Genomic DNA, 16,262 nt, shown 5'->3' with positions numbered 1-16,262 from the left:
GCTACTTAAAATATTACAGGTTATTAGACTATGAACTTCATTTGAGTGTGAAATGTTCATCTCTCTGGATCAAACAGGTTTCATTTCAATTGGCAGAGATTTTACAAAGGTAAGCCACCACCAATACGGATTTTATTTTCCCTGACATCATTAATTACAACATTCACTATTTCAGTGTGTGCAATATACTGTACCTGTAGGTTATTTCACAAAGTATCTTCCACACATACCTTCTCGTATTAAAAACTAGTAAAAAAATCATTTAAAAAGTTACTTGGAATTGCTCTTTCAGTGTAATTTAACTAATTATTATCCTAAAAGTAATCACCTGTTCCTCCTCTTTACAAGTCTCATTAATACAGCATGAGGCCTATTAATAAAAGCATACTAGCATTTGCTCATTATATTAAAAACGTCATACACATCTGTGGAAGAAATATTTGCTAACTCCTCAAAGCAATTAGATAGTGAAACAGAGTGAATGCTTGTGAAACAAATAATATATATCAAAATGAATGTATATACATATATAAAATGAAAGTATATAAATACAACATTACAATGAATGCTATCTAATTTTTCTAAAGGATTGAACTGGTGAACAATAAATTAATTTCATTATATGACAAGGAAGGTGCTAGAGAAAAACTTCCCACATTAACCTACAAATGAATCCAGGCTACACATAAGTGCTCTGGGAAAGCCTATCGAGGGTTAGGGTGGTAAGTGGATCAACTTTTGTTAGACCATTAAAAGAAAAATGTGATAACCCCAGATGGGGGGGCTCCCTGCTCAGTGGGGAGTCTGCTTCTCCCTCTCCCTTTGCCCCTCCCCCCACTTGTGCCCTATCACCCTCTCGCTTGCTCTCAAATAAAATCTTTAAAAAAAGATTTTTAAATTCAAACCGTAATTATGTCTTTTTGTTTTCAATGCACAAGGCACTAAAGTGGGAATAATGTGGAATATGTTTGCTGTGTCTTCTTCCTGCCAAGATCACTTCTGTTTTTGCCTCTGGAAAGGATTTTTTTTTTTAATTCATTGATGGGTATGGTTGCCTAATTCATTTCAATTATCAGTGGGATGCACCACGCACAACAAGCCAGAAATGGTCACTGACAGTCAGGTGAAGGATTTTTTTTAAAAAGGAACACTAATTAAAAGGGCAAACACCAGAAGCAAAAGGCATGAGGTAGTCATAGTAGATAGTCTCTTTTTCTTTTAAAGAACACCACATTAGCGGGGCGCCTGGGTGGCTCAGTCGTTAAGCACCTGCCTTCAGCTCAGGTCATGATCCCAGGGTCCTGGGATCGAGCCCCACATCGGGCTCCCTGCTCGGTGGGGGGCCTGCTTCACCCTCTCCCACTCCCCCTGCTTGTGTTCCTTCTCTCACTGTGTCTCTCTCTGTCAAATAAATAAAATCTTAAAAGAAAAAAAAAAAAAGGAACACCACATTAGCACTACTAAGAGTTGTAAAGTGGAGGTCAGCAATGCTTTGCTCATTAAACATGGGAACCACTTTATTTGCTTTGGAGGAAAACACAGGCTTATTATTGAAATGTGCAATTTCAACATCATGATCCATCTATCAAATGACCAAAATATAATCCATAAACAAGCATGACAGAGTAAAGAGCACTGAATTTCTTGAGGTCTTAACTCTAAAGCCAGGAAGGTAATTACACTTGCCTGTCACCTTTACAAGGTTGTCATGAATAAACAAGTATGACATATGTGAAGCAGATCAACCTGTCTACTGCTGTATATATGCTAACATTTTCCTTAAATGAGGTGATATTCGTGAAACTTAATGGAAACTGAATGACCAGGCTAGCTACTCTCTAGGAAAAAGGATTTCATTTACTGGTTAGGTAGACTATGAATCACTTTTATAAGAAGTTATTGTGCCAGGTAATGGCAATGTCTTTTGTTTCAGTTTGGGCTACCTGAACTCAACAAACCCCTCTGATGATTCATATGCAAATTATGAAACAAGGATTAATACCGATGAAAATACAAAATAGTAATGACCATCTCTATCTACTACAAAACAAGGTGGTGCTCTTCTGAAATAAATCTAAATGTTCCACAATCTAAAGGATAAGTGGTACTGTGAAAAGATGTAAAAAGAATTTATTTCATTGGTTTAAAATTCAGCAGAATACATGAAATAACTACTTACTCTTAGCAACAGAATTCTGAAGACCTGCAGATGACACAGACATTTGTTTGTGTAAACCAGAAGTCTCTTGTTCAAGTTTTTCAGTCGATACGGAACGTGTATTAGCTGAGAAAAGATATAATATTTACTGTACTCATACTTAAAGAAAGCATCATTAGCTGAAACAAAGTACGTTCATGATGTAGTTCTATGGAGTATGAGCATTAATTAGGTGCACAACGTTCACTGTCATTCCTTACAAATAATATAAATTTGAGTTTTATGAAACTGTAGAATTCTGTCCATTTATAGGAAAATTTAGAGTACCCTCAATAGTAAATGGGGCAGACCTATTTTTAAAATATGCATTGGATAAAGCTGTATAAAGCTTAATCATTTTTACAGAGATTACAAATTTAAATGGTAAGATTTTGGATATACTGGATAAAATGATAATAAAATTTCTTTTGCAGTTTTACATGACACAAATTTAAACATAAATTTACTGTGCACACCACACACATGGCAGCATTTTCACTTAAGATACAAAGCTCAAAACCTTGTTGTAAATGCAACCTTGCAGCAATAGCCAATATCTAAATAGGAACATGAATGAACTTGAGGTTAAACAGTGGTATTAATTACCAGTTTTGGTTTCTGGGTTCGTGGATGTAGAGCCTTCCCATGACCATCTTTTTTGACGATGATCAACGCGGTTGCTCCGTTCCAACGTCCGATAGAGAACAGCTTTAAATCTCTCCTATTTAAAATAAATGCCAACAAATTTTTACATATTCATTATATTGGTTAGTATAATTTAGATCTGTGGATTAGAAAACCAACCCATTACCAAATTTTTGTATCAAGCAAAATTTGGGGGGGGGCAATCAGGTAATAGTTAAAAATGAAGACCAAAAAAATAAATAAATAATCGGAAGACCATATTTCTGGTATCAATCAATGTCAATGCTTCTCTTAAATAACAGGCTTTAATCCTGTGGATATGAATTGAGGAACAGACTGTGCTTCCCTCTGCTTATATCATTAGGAAATTAATTAATGCATTAATTCATTAATTTATCTGACAGAGAGAGAGAATGCGCACAAGCAAGGGGAGTGGCAGGCAGAGGGAGAAGGAGAAGCAGGGAGCCCGATGCAAGCCTCAATCCCAGGGCCCTGGGATCACGACCAGAGCCAAGCAGATGCTTAACCAACGGAGCCACCCAGGTGCCCCTGTGGTATGTTTTTTAAAATACACCTTAAGGGGCGCCTGGGTGGTGCAGTCAGTTAAGCGTCCAACTCTTGATCTTGCCTCAGGTCATGATCTCAGGATCATGGGATGGAGCCCCACACTGGGCTCTGCGCTCTACATGGAGTCTGTTTGGGATTCTGTCTCTCTCTCTGCCCCTCCCCCTGCTCTCTCCCTAAATAAATAAAATCTTTAAAAAATAAAATAAAATACACCTTAAATTCTCTGTAGCATCAGGCAGGGAAAAAAATCAACTAACATACACATAAGTGAAATCTATGCCAGAATCATCTATAATACCCATGTTTGTAACACCTTAAATTCTAGTGATAATAAAGTTTAAAAGAAAGATAATCGGTGTGCCTGCCTTGACCGCAACTTTATTTTTTTTAAGTTTTCTTTATTTAAGTCATCTCTGCACCCAACGTGGGACTCCAACTCAGAAGATCAAGAGTGTCCGGCTGGCTCTTCTGACTGAGCCAGCCAGGTGCCCCTTGACCTCAACTTTAATTGCAAGGGGTCAGGATGATAGCTATTCAACTGTAAACACCACACTGTGGCAAAACAGCCCCATCACCAGAAAGAGGCATGCCTGGTTTTCCTTTCTGATATTTCAAGTCCTTGTGCTGTAACAGACTGCAGACTATACTCAGGTAAGCAAATCAACTGCAGGGCCAGGAGGCTTTCTATTCTTCCCTGACAACGACCATCATCCTCACAATGCCCCCACCATTTCTCTGAGGGAAAAGATAAACATACTAGGAAAATGGAGAGTCATCCAGGTCCTCTGAGGAGAAAAGCAACTGCAATTCTTAAAATAAAATGTATCTAATGGCAATATTTTACAATTATATTTTTTAACAGAAAATAAGTTGCTCAAATTACTGAAAACCCAGAAAGTGTCATAAAGACTGAAAACAATGATTCGTCTTGCGTTACTGAAACATTTCTGATTCGTAAGAACCCTATCCCCCTGCTTCCAAATGCACTGGCCCTCTGTGCTCTCAGGTTCCTCTAGCACCTGTGGCTCCTCCAGGTCTCCTGTCCACACCCCCCCCCTCCTCGGTACCACCCCTGCTCTAAGGAATCATTCTCTATGCGCAGGCTGCTCACAGTGTCCCACGGACCCTTCCTGCTCTGCCGTCCTGCTCTGCCGGGGACCACCCCGCCCCACCACACTGGTTTTGTGAGGCTGATTCTCTTTTGCCCCTTTTCTCCCTGTCCCTCTGCTGCTTTTCTCCCACCACACCTCTGGCTCCCTCAGCCTCTGCAGTGCTGTTTTATCACATTTTCTCTGGGATCTCTCTCAGGTTCCCCTCTCTAAGATTGTCTTTTTTTCTCTCGGTCCCTGGGAGTCTCTCTCCTCCAGGGACACTGTGCAGTGTTCTGTTTTACGTTCTTTCAGTCTCTTAGTTCAAATCTATTTCTGGCCTTCATTCTCTTCACCACAGAAGTAAGTTAAGGAGCTCTTTCACAGAGGAAGATGGCAAGTGATAGAAATTCTGAACGAGGGGCACCTGGGTGGCTCAGTTGGTAAAGCGACTGCCTTCGGCTCCGGTCATGATCCTGGAGTCCTGGGATCGAGTCCCGCATTGGGCTCCCTGCTCGGCAGGGAGTCTGCTTCTCCCTCTGACCCTCTTCCCTCTTGTGCTCTCTCTCTCTCTCAAATAAATAAATAAAAATCTTTAAAATAAAAAAAAGAAAATCTATTTAAAAAAAAAATTCTGAACGAGAGTTCATCAAATACTGGAATATGAAAAAACAGCATAAACAACCATAGAAAAAGGTAGAGAAAGAGAGAGAAGTGATAGTGGACCATGGGTGGGGAAGAAATGGCATGGGCATGGGATCTTCCTAGAATAAGGAAGATCCACAGATGAGGCAGGGGCTGGGGGTGAGGTGTGTGAGAGCAACTGTGTGCACAAGGAGAAAGAGTGAGCCCCACAGAGAAGAAGCCTCATGGGGACAAATGACAACAAAAAGAAAAGACAGAAAAAGAAAATTTAAAATTAGAGCAACAGGGGCGCCTGGGTGGCTCAGCCAGTTTTAAGTGTCTGACTCTTGGTTTCAGCTTAGGTCATGACCTCATGGATCCTGAGATCCAGCCCTGTATTGGGCTCCACACTTGGCAGGGAATCTGCTTGGGGAGTCTCTCCCTCTGCCCCTCCCCCAACTCGTGCTGCTTGCTCTCTTGCGCACACTCTCTCAAATAGGTGAATCTTTAAAAAAAAAAAAAAGAGCAACAGAAGAAAAGAGGGAGAGATAAAAACACACATACTGAGAGAATAGGCAGAAAGCCCAAAGATGGGCGGGGGGGGGGGGGGTGGAGGGAGAGAGGGGGCGGGGGGGGGGGGAGAGAGAGAGAGAGAGAGAGAGAGAGAGAGAAAAGCTAAAACAAAGAGGAAGGAAGAGTAAGGCGCCTCAGGCTAAAAAAGGTCACAGTCGGCCCCGGAGTACCAGAAGACAGACTAAGACTTAGGGACACCTGAGAATCACTGGAATAAAGCCAAAGAGAGAATGTCAGGAAGAAAGAGAATGGTGTCCCAGAGAGCATGGCAGATTCACAAGGAGTCAAGGATCCACAGAGTGAAGTAGTGGAATGACCTACAGGAGAAAACTCTGGTGTCAGAGAGCGTCAGAACAAGACAGGCAGCCTTTCAACGCCCAAGCACGGACACTAAAAGACAAACAGACTGAAGAGGAACAGAAGGGGAAAGAGAGGGCATCATGAAGGCAGTGACTCATACCAACAGAGTGCCAGACACCAAGAAGAGTCCAGGAAGGTAAAGAGAGAGGCAGGGCCCCAGCACAGCAGGGAGGAAGAGCGTGCCAGGCAGAAAGGCAGGGGAAGGAAGCCGGATGGGAGAGCAAGCACCATCATCTGACTGGCCTGCACTCAAGTCAGAGAAGCCCCTGTGAGAAGTAAGATGGGGGCCTATCGATGGGTCCGTGAACATGAGGGCGCTGGTATAGAGCTCAGAGCAAACCCTGGGCTGCGACACCAGGGGGCCACACCCCGGAGGGGGGAAGGGCTCTCTTCCGGGGCCCGTGAGGCTCCTCTTTAGCTCAGCTGGCAGGTCGAAACTCAGGGATCTGAGAGGACAGGGACAAGAGGCTCTACTGCTGAAGGAAAGAAGAGAGAACTGGGGCTGGGTCTTTTGGCGCGAAGAGGGGCGCAGGAAAGGCAGTAAAAGGCTAAGAAAAAAGTATTCCAGTGCCAGGCTACACCGCGTAGCATCTGATTAACAGGCTAGGAAACATGTACTGTACCCTTTCTTCCTGTAATTTTTGTTTCCTTTTTTCTTCGGCGGATATTCTCCGCTGCTCATCCTTTTCTTTTTGTTCTCTCAGTTTCCGCTGCTTCTCTTCCATCTGTTTTTCATACTGGATCCTGGACTTTCTTTCTTTTTCAAGCAGTTGTGTTTCCTTATTAGCTGAAAAATTCCAAATACATCTGAGGTGTAAGAGCCAAGAAAATATTTAAGTTTTCCACAATCCTCAAAGTTAATGCATCTGCTTCTCTTTCTTAAAAAGAACATGACCTATGCTAAGAACAGACGATTACATTATATAAGTGAATGAGAATGGCCACTAAAGAATCATTTGCACTGCGTGTTCATTTAACTCCAGAGAACAGAGATGGCTTAGATGACCCTCATATCCTGTCCAAACGAAAATTCCAAATTAAAAACAAAGATTTTCTTTCATGTGATATTTCCGCTGATTTGAGCTGAAGTTAAACCCCACCAGATTAACACGCTAAATACATTAAAATAAGAATTAAAAAGAAAACACATGGCCAGAATGTTCTTTTTCTCCTTCTACTAGGAAACTTCTTTCAAAGGCCTCATCTATGCAGACCGTATTTAAGCACGCCAGTTTTACACTCACGGAGTTAAGACACCACACTTGGAACAGCATGATATTTTCCTATGTCAAATTTCCCCTCACTAAAGCCTGCAGAGCATCTATGCAGTTCTAAAATAGTCTCCTGAAGAGCTCCAGGAAGAAATAACCCCTCACCAAAACAAAGACAAATGATATCCATCTGAATAAAGCTGAGCACAAGTTTTGTCAAGGGATTTCAAAGGCCAGCGAAAAATGGGTAGTAGTTGAGAAAAGCATTCTCCTGAGGTGTAAAAAGATTATTCTTTTAGATCCTAATTTACACTTGAGAAGCCTATGTTAGGATTATTAGCAACTTCATTTTCCTTTTTAGAGGCATTTTTATTGAAACCCCATTCTGCTTGTTTCTACAAATGTTGAAATGTTCATACCTTAGTTTTCAGAAAATTAGAGCTAACAGAAACTACTACTTCAAAAATTAAACTAATCAAGTATTTTTCATAGGCCTTCTTTATCTTAGTACAATTATTGAATCCAATATAATACATCCTAGAAAAAATGTAATCTGTGATATAAACGGACTAAGAAAAGTAGATAAAATCATTTTGAAAATATGTAACCTTGACAGAAAACTTATTCATTCCGATTTTTTTAAAAAGTCTAAAATATACCTTCTTGCTGTCTTGTCTTCTCCTCTCTACGCTCCTTTGCCAACCTCTGCTTCACAACACTTTTAAGCACGGACCCATCTATTACTAAAAACAAAAAAGGAAAATATAGTAAAGCATTAACAGATCCAATTTTAATGACATGACACTCTGACATCTATCAAAAAACATTCTAGAAATTACACCTGGTTTAAAAGCTGATCTTATATTTGCCGACTGAGATGGAAGAGAGCAGAAACCACTCTGACTCCGTCTTTCATCAGCAATGGCTTGCGCAGCAGCAACTAGAATACAGGGAGATAATGGGAAGGGATTGGATGCTATGAATACAAACAGCTAATACAAGGGGAGGCAAAACTCCAGCAATCATCCTTGATGATACAGGATAGCATCTCTCATCTAGAAGACAAAATCATGACAGATTAATCCAGGTCAACAACAAAGCCATATTGAGTTCCTGTGATGTTCAACAACAGTTGAAGAAAAAATTAAAGCTGTTTATTGTGGATGTGCCAGCCTATCTGTGGACTTAAGAGTTGTTAGTGGGAGTGGCAGCACAAGCTTGTGGATGAGTAGGAGCTAATGATTAACAGCTTTCAAAAAGGCCTCAGACAAGACATTACACCAAGTACTAGAAAAACTGAACCGGGACAGAGTTGGAAAAACTGTTTTACCATGAACTGAGAATTTAGAAAAGACTCGGTGTTTACGGATCTGAATTTGGAAGCAGAAGTGTCAACAGTGAGATCCTCAAGAGATTGGGCCCAATATTATAAAGTACATTTATAAATTACCTAGATGTGGGGTTTTCTTCACCTAAGTTGCTTTAAAGATATTAGCAAAGCCTGCCTTTCCCCACCCCCAGTCTCTGGGGTGGAGGTCCAGGCATTTCCAGTTGCTAAAAGCTCTATTCTAATGCAGGGAAAATGGAGAAGCACTCAAGGAATTTCCATTGAAACAGTATTATTCTAGGTAGAAAAATGTCAGGCAAACAAAGATAAATTTACACATGCCTTGTAAAACAGGCCCAAAAGTGGTAAATAAACTTCAATAAAGGTGAAATACAAGATTAGGGGAGCACAATTTGAGGGAGAGTAAGAAAAACAAATGCCAGGATGACACACACACACCAATTATTATAGGGGATTCCTGAGCCCTTTAATTCCATTTATGGCTGTATCTAAAATGCCCCACAATGCTGGGAATCTTCAGGAAGGATCTGGAGGTTAACACTGAAAACTCTCCTCTACCTTTGTGAAAGCACAGGAAATATGCCCCTGTGATACTGCACACAATTCTGTTTTCTATATATCAGGAAAAAATATAACAGTTGAAGATGGGCAGTTAAAATAATTAAAGGAACAGAATAGCTGTCATTGTCATTAAAGAATGAAAGGACTCTGAGATGTTCCTTGCCACTGAGGAAAGATATCTGGGAGTCATTTTACAGTCATTTTACCTTGAAAGTGATGTCATAATTGCTGCCATAGGGACCACTATTTCCAAAAGGGAAAAAGGAATTTTTTTTTTTTTTTTTTACCCCAGAGACCTAACAGCTCAGATAATCCATGATTTAGCTAAATTTGAAGATTAGACTCTTCTCAGCTTCCTTCGACTACCAGCAATTTTGTGGACCACAGATTATCCTCTGAATTTGCATCCTAGTATATTAGGAACAATTCTTAAATATAGTCTATAAATTAATTAATCCCTCCTACACTCTCTCCCACTTGTGACATCTCTATGTGAGCACAGAAAAAAACAGTTGGTTTTGCACATTCCGTTTTCCTGCTTAGAAGTCCCAAAGAAAGTTCATATTTTGGCACAAATTACCTGACCATAAGGACAATTTCTCTCGAAAGGTAGAATTTTACCATATTTAAAGATCTTATTAAAGAGCAGTAACCTCAGAATTAGCTGTGGTAGGAATAATGAACTAAATAATTTAAAGGTTAACGTGGTAATAATATCAAGTCTGATTTTTAGGACTTCATAGAACTTCATATCCAAATTCCCACTGGCAAGAAATATATCCACCAGAAGGACAGGCTCTAGAAGTTATTTAAAATGTCCAGGCAATGGGAGAAAGGCTTTATGTCTGAACTTAACAGAGTATTTTATTCAACTCCGTTGAATGAAGGAATTCACTTACCATTCATTTTAAAGCTACAGTAAGGTACAGTTTAAGTATACTACAGTTATTTCTGTAGTTCCTATACTAATTCTGAGTCCCAAATTAAAGTTAAAAGTTACCTTTTGCAGGGCGCCTGGGTGGCTCAGGTCATGATCTCAGGGCCCTGGGATGGAGCCCTGCATCCATCCTCCATCCCGCTCCCTGCTCAGCGGGGAGTCTGCTTCTCCCTCTCCCTCTGTACCCGCCCAGTCATGTTCTCTCTCTCTCTCTCAAATAAATAAAATCTTAAAGAAAAGTTACCTTTTGCCAGTAAGTTAAGAAAATGCATAGTTTATTACTAAAACGGAAATATGAACCTTAATCTATATTTATGGTACTTTCCTAAAAATTGCTATAACAAATAATGTATATCACCTCACCATTTACGAAATTCTTTTCATTTGTATGACTTCATTAAATTCTAACAATCCTATATTTTTTATAGATAAGGAAAACTGAAGCTAAACATTACTTTCCCAGATCACACAGGTAGTAACTGGTAAAGCCAGACCTTGATTCAATTGTAGATTAAGAAACAACTTTCTTATCAAGGACCAGACTGTACAAAAACCACATTAACCTTTATACGACTTAGTTCTCTATTCCCACCTCTGCTACTTCTAAGGTTACTTCTGTTTCCCCTCCTAGGATGGGAAAATTAATTAAAAACTCAATCATCCTGGATATCTAGCCCAATAAAGGCCTCAGAATCAAATGAACCAAAAATAGGCACCACTAAAGATGCCAAAGTTAAAGAATGCTTTACATTAAATAGATTTTTTTTAAAAGATGTCATTGAAATTTTGAGGCTTCTTTTGGACATAAAGCATTTTAGCTCATTACCAACTTCAATATAGTGGAAATTTCTGCTTCTCTCTGCCACCCCCTCCCCCAATATGCCCTGGATCTGTGTCACCAGGGCAAGCTAAACACAACAAAGGAAGAACACTTTTCCGTGACAACTAGTTCAAGTATGGTAATAATCTTCCTAAAGCTGCACAATCACTTCAAAATGCTTAATCCCATGAGATGCCAATGATAAATACTCATCCCAATATTTATTCAGCAATTCTATGTTGTCTGCCACAGCTGTTGCTCTTGATATCATCACTCAGAATTCAACATAACATCTGTAGCCCCATTTCACCATGACCTTTCTTCCCCAAGATCCTTTCTTCTGTAGTCATTAGAAATATTAGATCACATAAACTAGTATTTTTATTAGGTAGCAAAGGGCCGTAGATTGCAAAAAATGACTGAAAGGTTGTTGTTGTTGTTGTTTTAAATAGAATGGCTACCATTGTGGCAGAGAACCACTATACTATGAAACTAATTGTTACAGATTAACAGATTTAGTGCTACTCACTGTGATTTGGAAAACAGAATAAGCAGCTGCAATTGCCACAAACTCCTATCATGGGCTCCTGCTGGATACAGTGCACTGGGGGGGGGTCTAGCAGTAGACTGTTCCAGCAGCTCAATACCTGACCCCCCTTCCCACAGCTGCTGGCTCTGTCCTAATCCACTCTCATTCAAAGCTGAGCAGTTGAGAGTGGCGTAGTCCCTGGCAGATCCATTCCACCCATACCAAGGATCTCTCCTCATGGCATTAGGACAGTCATTAGGCAAGGAAGAGGGTGGGAAAATATTTTTTTAAAAAAAGGAAATGAAAGATATCTGCAATTAGGGGCCCACAAAAATAAGGCAGATTCATGTAGTTTTGCCTAGAACAGCAACAAAGTCATAGGGCTGAGAGAGATTTCCTAAAGATCCCTAGAACCAATCCAAAGATGGCATGTCTTGGGGCACCTGGCTGGCTCAGTCAGAAGAGCACGAGGCTCTTAATCTCTGGGTCCTGTGTTTGAGCCCCATAGTGGGTACAGAGATCACTAAAAAATAAATTTAAGACAAAACAAAAAACTCCTCAAAGACAGCATGTCTTAAAGTAAATTACAGACAGTTTCCTACCATTCAGAGCTGTCTACAGTGGAATGGCTACTTGGAAAACTGTGAAGCTATTAGAATACACATTCAAGTTGTAGAAGCTGCCCAGGATTTTATAGCTGGGACTCTGGGTGCTGGACTTGAGAACCTTAAGGTTTCTCCAGCTCTAAAATTCTATAATGATCTGACTCAATCTTAGTAGCTTTTTCTGTATTTGTTTAAAGTATTCTGAGTAACTTACCCTAAACTTAGAAATTACTTGAGAATTTAGAAAAACAAAAAAGGTGACAAGTCAGTGGCAAAGTTTCTTATGCTCATCAGGTTGAAACATTCACATAAGTTATCTTAAAACAATCATGTATAAAAATATAAAACACATGTTTTGTTAAAAGAAGTGTATTTTGGGACACCTGGGTGGCTCAGTCAGTTAAGTGTCTGCCTTCCGCTCAGGTCATGATCTCAGGGTCCTGGGAACGAGCCCCACATCGGGCTCCCTGCTCCCTGCTTGGCGGGGAGTCACTTCTCCCTCTCCCTCTGCTTCGCACCCACCCCCCCTCCCCCCTCATGCTCCCACCCTCCCCCTTTCAAGTAAATAAAAATTTCTAAAAAGTCTGTTTCTTCAGTATGCTACAATCTTAGCACAGTGCTATGCACAGAAAACATAATTCAATTAAGGTACATAATTCTTGCACCTGAGAAGTTATTTGTTCAGGGACAATGTTTTAACTCTTGGAGCCAGGCTCCCAGCAGGAAATAAAATTTACCAGATTAACAGATTCAGGGCTACTCATGGTTATTTGGATAAGAGAATAAAAAGCAACTGTCACAGTGGCATTTCATTTGCCACAAAGTGGCAAAACATTTCAATGACTCCTTGTCCCCTTCAGGAAAACGCTGAGACCATGAGGGCAAATCTAGTTAAAGCTGGTACTCTGTGAAAAGTCTAACATATAACATGTGATGTTTTCAATTCCTAATAGGAAATGGGCAACAAGGAGTCAATTAGGGTTCTGGGTTAAGCCCTTTTTGCATGACTAAGTTTTTGGCTTGAAATACTGTGAATCCAATCAACTGTCTCATACAAGATTTTAAAATACTTCACAACATTGAATACCCAAAAATGCTTGGGAGGGGGGTTATCCACAATGTTGGTTACTTTAAATCACTGAAATAAACCAATGGCGGAGAGCCTTAGGTGTCGACAAAACAATAAAACAATCCGAATTTACTGCAAACTCTTGACTCTCTAGGTAAAGATGAAAGTGTATTTGCTTCTGATACGTTGGGGAGTTGATTCGAAGTAATCTGAAATAACACAAAGCCTCCCCATTCGCAGCCAATTTTTCAACTGCAAATGAAAAAATCCCTAAGGATTTCAATAAGATCACTTAAGATCGTCTTATTCTCAAGTTCATAGTACTAGGAAACTAGCCTGAGAACAGCAAGTAATCTCTCAAAAGCGAGAAATACCATTTCCTTCAGCTAGCAGAGCAGTCTCCTGGGCTAAGCCATGCGTTGCCAAATCTTATAAAATTAACGATTTTAGGGGGAAAAACATTTTGGCGTTGGGACCAGTTTAGAAGAAAGCACACTGAAGTGCTGCTTCCCGTTCATTGCAGCCTAGGGTCTGCAAGATGTCCCACGGAAGGTGACATCTTGGCGAAGTCATGTGCTACAGCAGGCAAATCAGGAGCAGCGGAGAGGCAAGTTTCTTCCAACTTTCAAAGCAACAGCCCCCCAGGGCTCCGTCCTCACCGGACACTGACCGGGAGGGTGCGGCAGATTAAGCCCTTGGGAGAGGCAAGGACTGCGACCGTGGGAGAGGATGCGAGCGCGAGCGCCCCGCGCAGAGGGAAAACTCCCGGCTCTCGGAGCCTCGAAGGGCTGCCCCCGCGCGCGCGGGGTCTGGGCGGGCGCCCGCACATCCCGGGCTGTGGCGCGTCAGTTCGGCGGCTGCGCGGGCGTCCACCGCCCCCCCAACGGCAGGCGGAGCTCGGGACCGTCCGCGGGGTCCGGGGTCCCAGGCCCTTCCACCACCACCACCCTCCAGCGCCCGTTAGTTCCCTCGCGCCCCGCCCGCGGGGTTCCGCCGGTGGCGGCGACCGTTGGGCCGTCGGCCGCGGGACTTCGGCCGTCGGTGCTGCCGGCCGGCCGTTCCCCCCCGCCCCCACCCCCGCCCCACAACGGTTCTCCCTCCCGTCCAGGGGAACTCCGGGGCGGGTGAGGAGAGGACCGGACGGCGCGAGGCCACCCCGGAGTAAAAGTTTTCTGGCGCCCTCCGCGCCGCTCCAACGGTCCCCGGGGCTGCGAGAAGCCCGCCTCCCGCGCGGGCCCGAGTTCCCCCGGGAGCCGCCAGGCCGCTCACCCATCCGTTCGCGCATCCCCCTCAGGGATGTGCTGCCGCCGGCGCCGGGACGCTCCGCCATCTTCCGAGCAGCCGCGTCTGCAACCGCTGGTGGCGCTGGAGGCCCAGTGCGCAGGCTCCGGCGCGGCCGTCTGGCCGGCTTCGGCCGCGGCGCCGGGGGGCGGGGGGCGGGGCGCGGCCCGCAGAGCCGCCGCGCCCGCCTGGGACCCGCAAACTCTGCCGCGCTGCTCCCTGCGCACCACGTCCTGACCTGCTGGGCAGGGACCTCCTGGTCTAAAGAAACCCTCTCGTACGTTCCATGCTCTCCTCGCAACCCTGTGCGGGGAGCCAGCCAATCATCAGCCGGCTTGGCCCTCCAACATTCCTTTTTTCCTTTCATCCCGTCTGCATAGGAACGCAGTTAACATTCCTTCCTTTCCTCATTTGTTCCTTCGTTCCTTTAGGGAGCATTATACTGAGTGCCTCCTGGGTGCGCTTGTATCCGGAGTTTGCTAGTCTTTGAAACACTACAGAATGACCCAAGTTAGGGGGAAGAGGCCCGAAGACAGGTTGCGGAGGGCCGGGGAGAGGTTCCTGTGAGGTGCTAGGGGCTCAATCAAGAGTAGAGCCTTTCTTTAAAGTGTTGCAAAATAGGGGCGCCTGGGTGGCTCAGTCGTTGAGCGTCTGCCTTCGGCTCAGGTTATGATCCCAGGGTCCTGGGATCGAGCCCCGCGTGGGGCTCGCTGCTTGGCGGGAAGCCCGCTCCTCCCTCTCCCACTCTCGCCTGCTTGTGTTCCCTCTCTTACTGTGTCTCTCTGTCAAATAAATAAATAAAAATATAGTGTTGCAAAACAAATCATGACAGGTTAGGTCTCAAAGTTGCATGAATTATCTCTAGGGTGTTTGTGGGTCTTTACAGTGAAGGAGAGGGCTTACTGACATTAATCTCTCTAGGTTTTGGAGGAGGCCCTTCAAGATTGCAGAATGTTTTTCCCATTCACAAGGAAAAACTTAATTTGCCTGGTGCACGTTTGAGGGGCAGACATCACTTCCTGGGTGCTCGCCTGTAAAAGGTTGAGTCACCCCTGTTATTAGTGTGGTGTGGCACATGGTTGTAGGGAAGCAGTTTATGATGGGGCTGTAGGTATGGGGCAGGAGGCCACTTGTGGGACACGCACTTTGATGAGCCCTCTGTATCTCAAAATTACATGGGAGCTGTAGGGCGCCTGGGTGGCTCAGTTGGTTAAGCGACTGCCTTCGGCTCAGGTCATGATCCTGGAGTCCCGGGATCGAGTCCCACATTGGGCTCCCTGCTCAGCGGGGAGTCTGCTTCTCCCTCTGACCCTCTTCCCTCTCGTGCTCTCTATCTCTCATTCTTTCTCAAATAAATAAATAAAATCTTTTAAAAAAATTACATGGGAGCTGTAAAATGGAAGAAGCTAATAACAGCAAACATTTATTGACTCTTGCTATGTGCCAGGCACTGTTCTAACTGCATTACCTATATTCATTCTTTTAATCCCCCTACTACCTGACAAAGTAGGCACAATTATCACTCCCATCTCATAGATAAGGAAATTAAAGCAGAGAGAAGTTAAATTATTCACCGTCACACTGTTACTATCAGAACTGGAATTTGAACCCAAAATGTCTGACCAGTAGTCTCCATGTGCTTAGCCTTAAGCGATACTGTTTCATGAAAGTTGGAGATTCATATATATATATAGTTCATAAATGATTAGCATCCAGAATGCATAAAGATCTAAAAATACATAAGGAAAAGACAACCTCCAAGAGGTGAGCAAAAGGCATAAACAGGTCTCCCACGGGAGAGAAATCACAAATGACCAATAAACATAAAAAATGCTCAAACTCTTTAG

The 16,262-nt window shown here is 42.9% G+C and overlaps 1 protein-coding gene across 10 annotated transcripts in view; it reads right to left on the bottom strand.

The window, feature by feature from the left end:
• The window catches only part of MAP7D3 (MAP7 domain containing 3), a 32,720-nt gene extending 18,092 nt beyond the window's left edge, over nt 1-14,628 (bottom strand). For 2 of the 10 annotated variants that reach the window (XM_027608644.2, XM_027608653.2), the window contains exons 1-6: nt 14,404-14,626; nt 8,107-8,205; nt 7,925-8,008; nt 6,678-6,841; nt 2,804-2,918; nt 2,180-2,284 (exon numbers count right to left, since the gene is read on the bottom strand). In XM_027608644.2, coding sequence (XP_027464445.1) covers nt 2,180-2,284; nt 2,804-2,918; nt 6,678-6,841; nt 7,925-8,008; nt 8,107-8,205; nt 14,404-14,464 — 628 coding nt within the window. In that variant the 5' untranslated portion in view covers nt 14,465-14,626. Of the gene's footprint in view, nt 1-2,179; nt 2,285-2,803; nt 2,919-6,677; nt 6,842-7,924; nt 8,009-8,106; nt 8,206-14,403 lie in introns of all 10 variants that reach the window. The other 8 variants (XM_027608643.2, XM_027608646.2, XM_027608645.2 and 5 more) reach the window with 7 other exon arrangements.
• Nucleotides 14,629-16,262: the final 1,634 nt, after the last annotated feature.

The sequence above is a fragment of the Zalophus californianus genome, chromosome X (genome assembly GCF_009762305.2).
Source record: "Zalophus californianus isolate mZalCal1 chromosome X, mZalCal1.pri.v2, whole genome shotgun sequence".
In the NCBI taxonomy this organism is placed as follows: Eukaryota; Metazoa; Chordata; class Mammalia; order Carnivora; family Otariidae; genus Zalophus; species Zalophus californianus.
The sequence above is the reverse complement of the archived record's forward strand: the minus strand, read 5'-3'. Positions and strand labels throughout refer to the sequence as shown.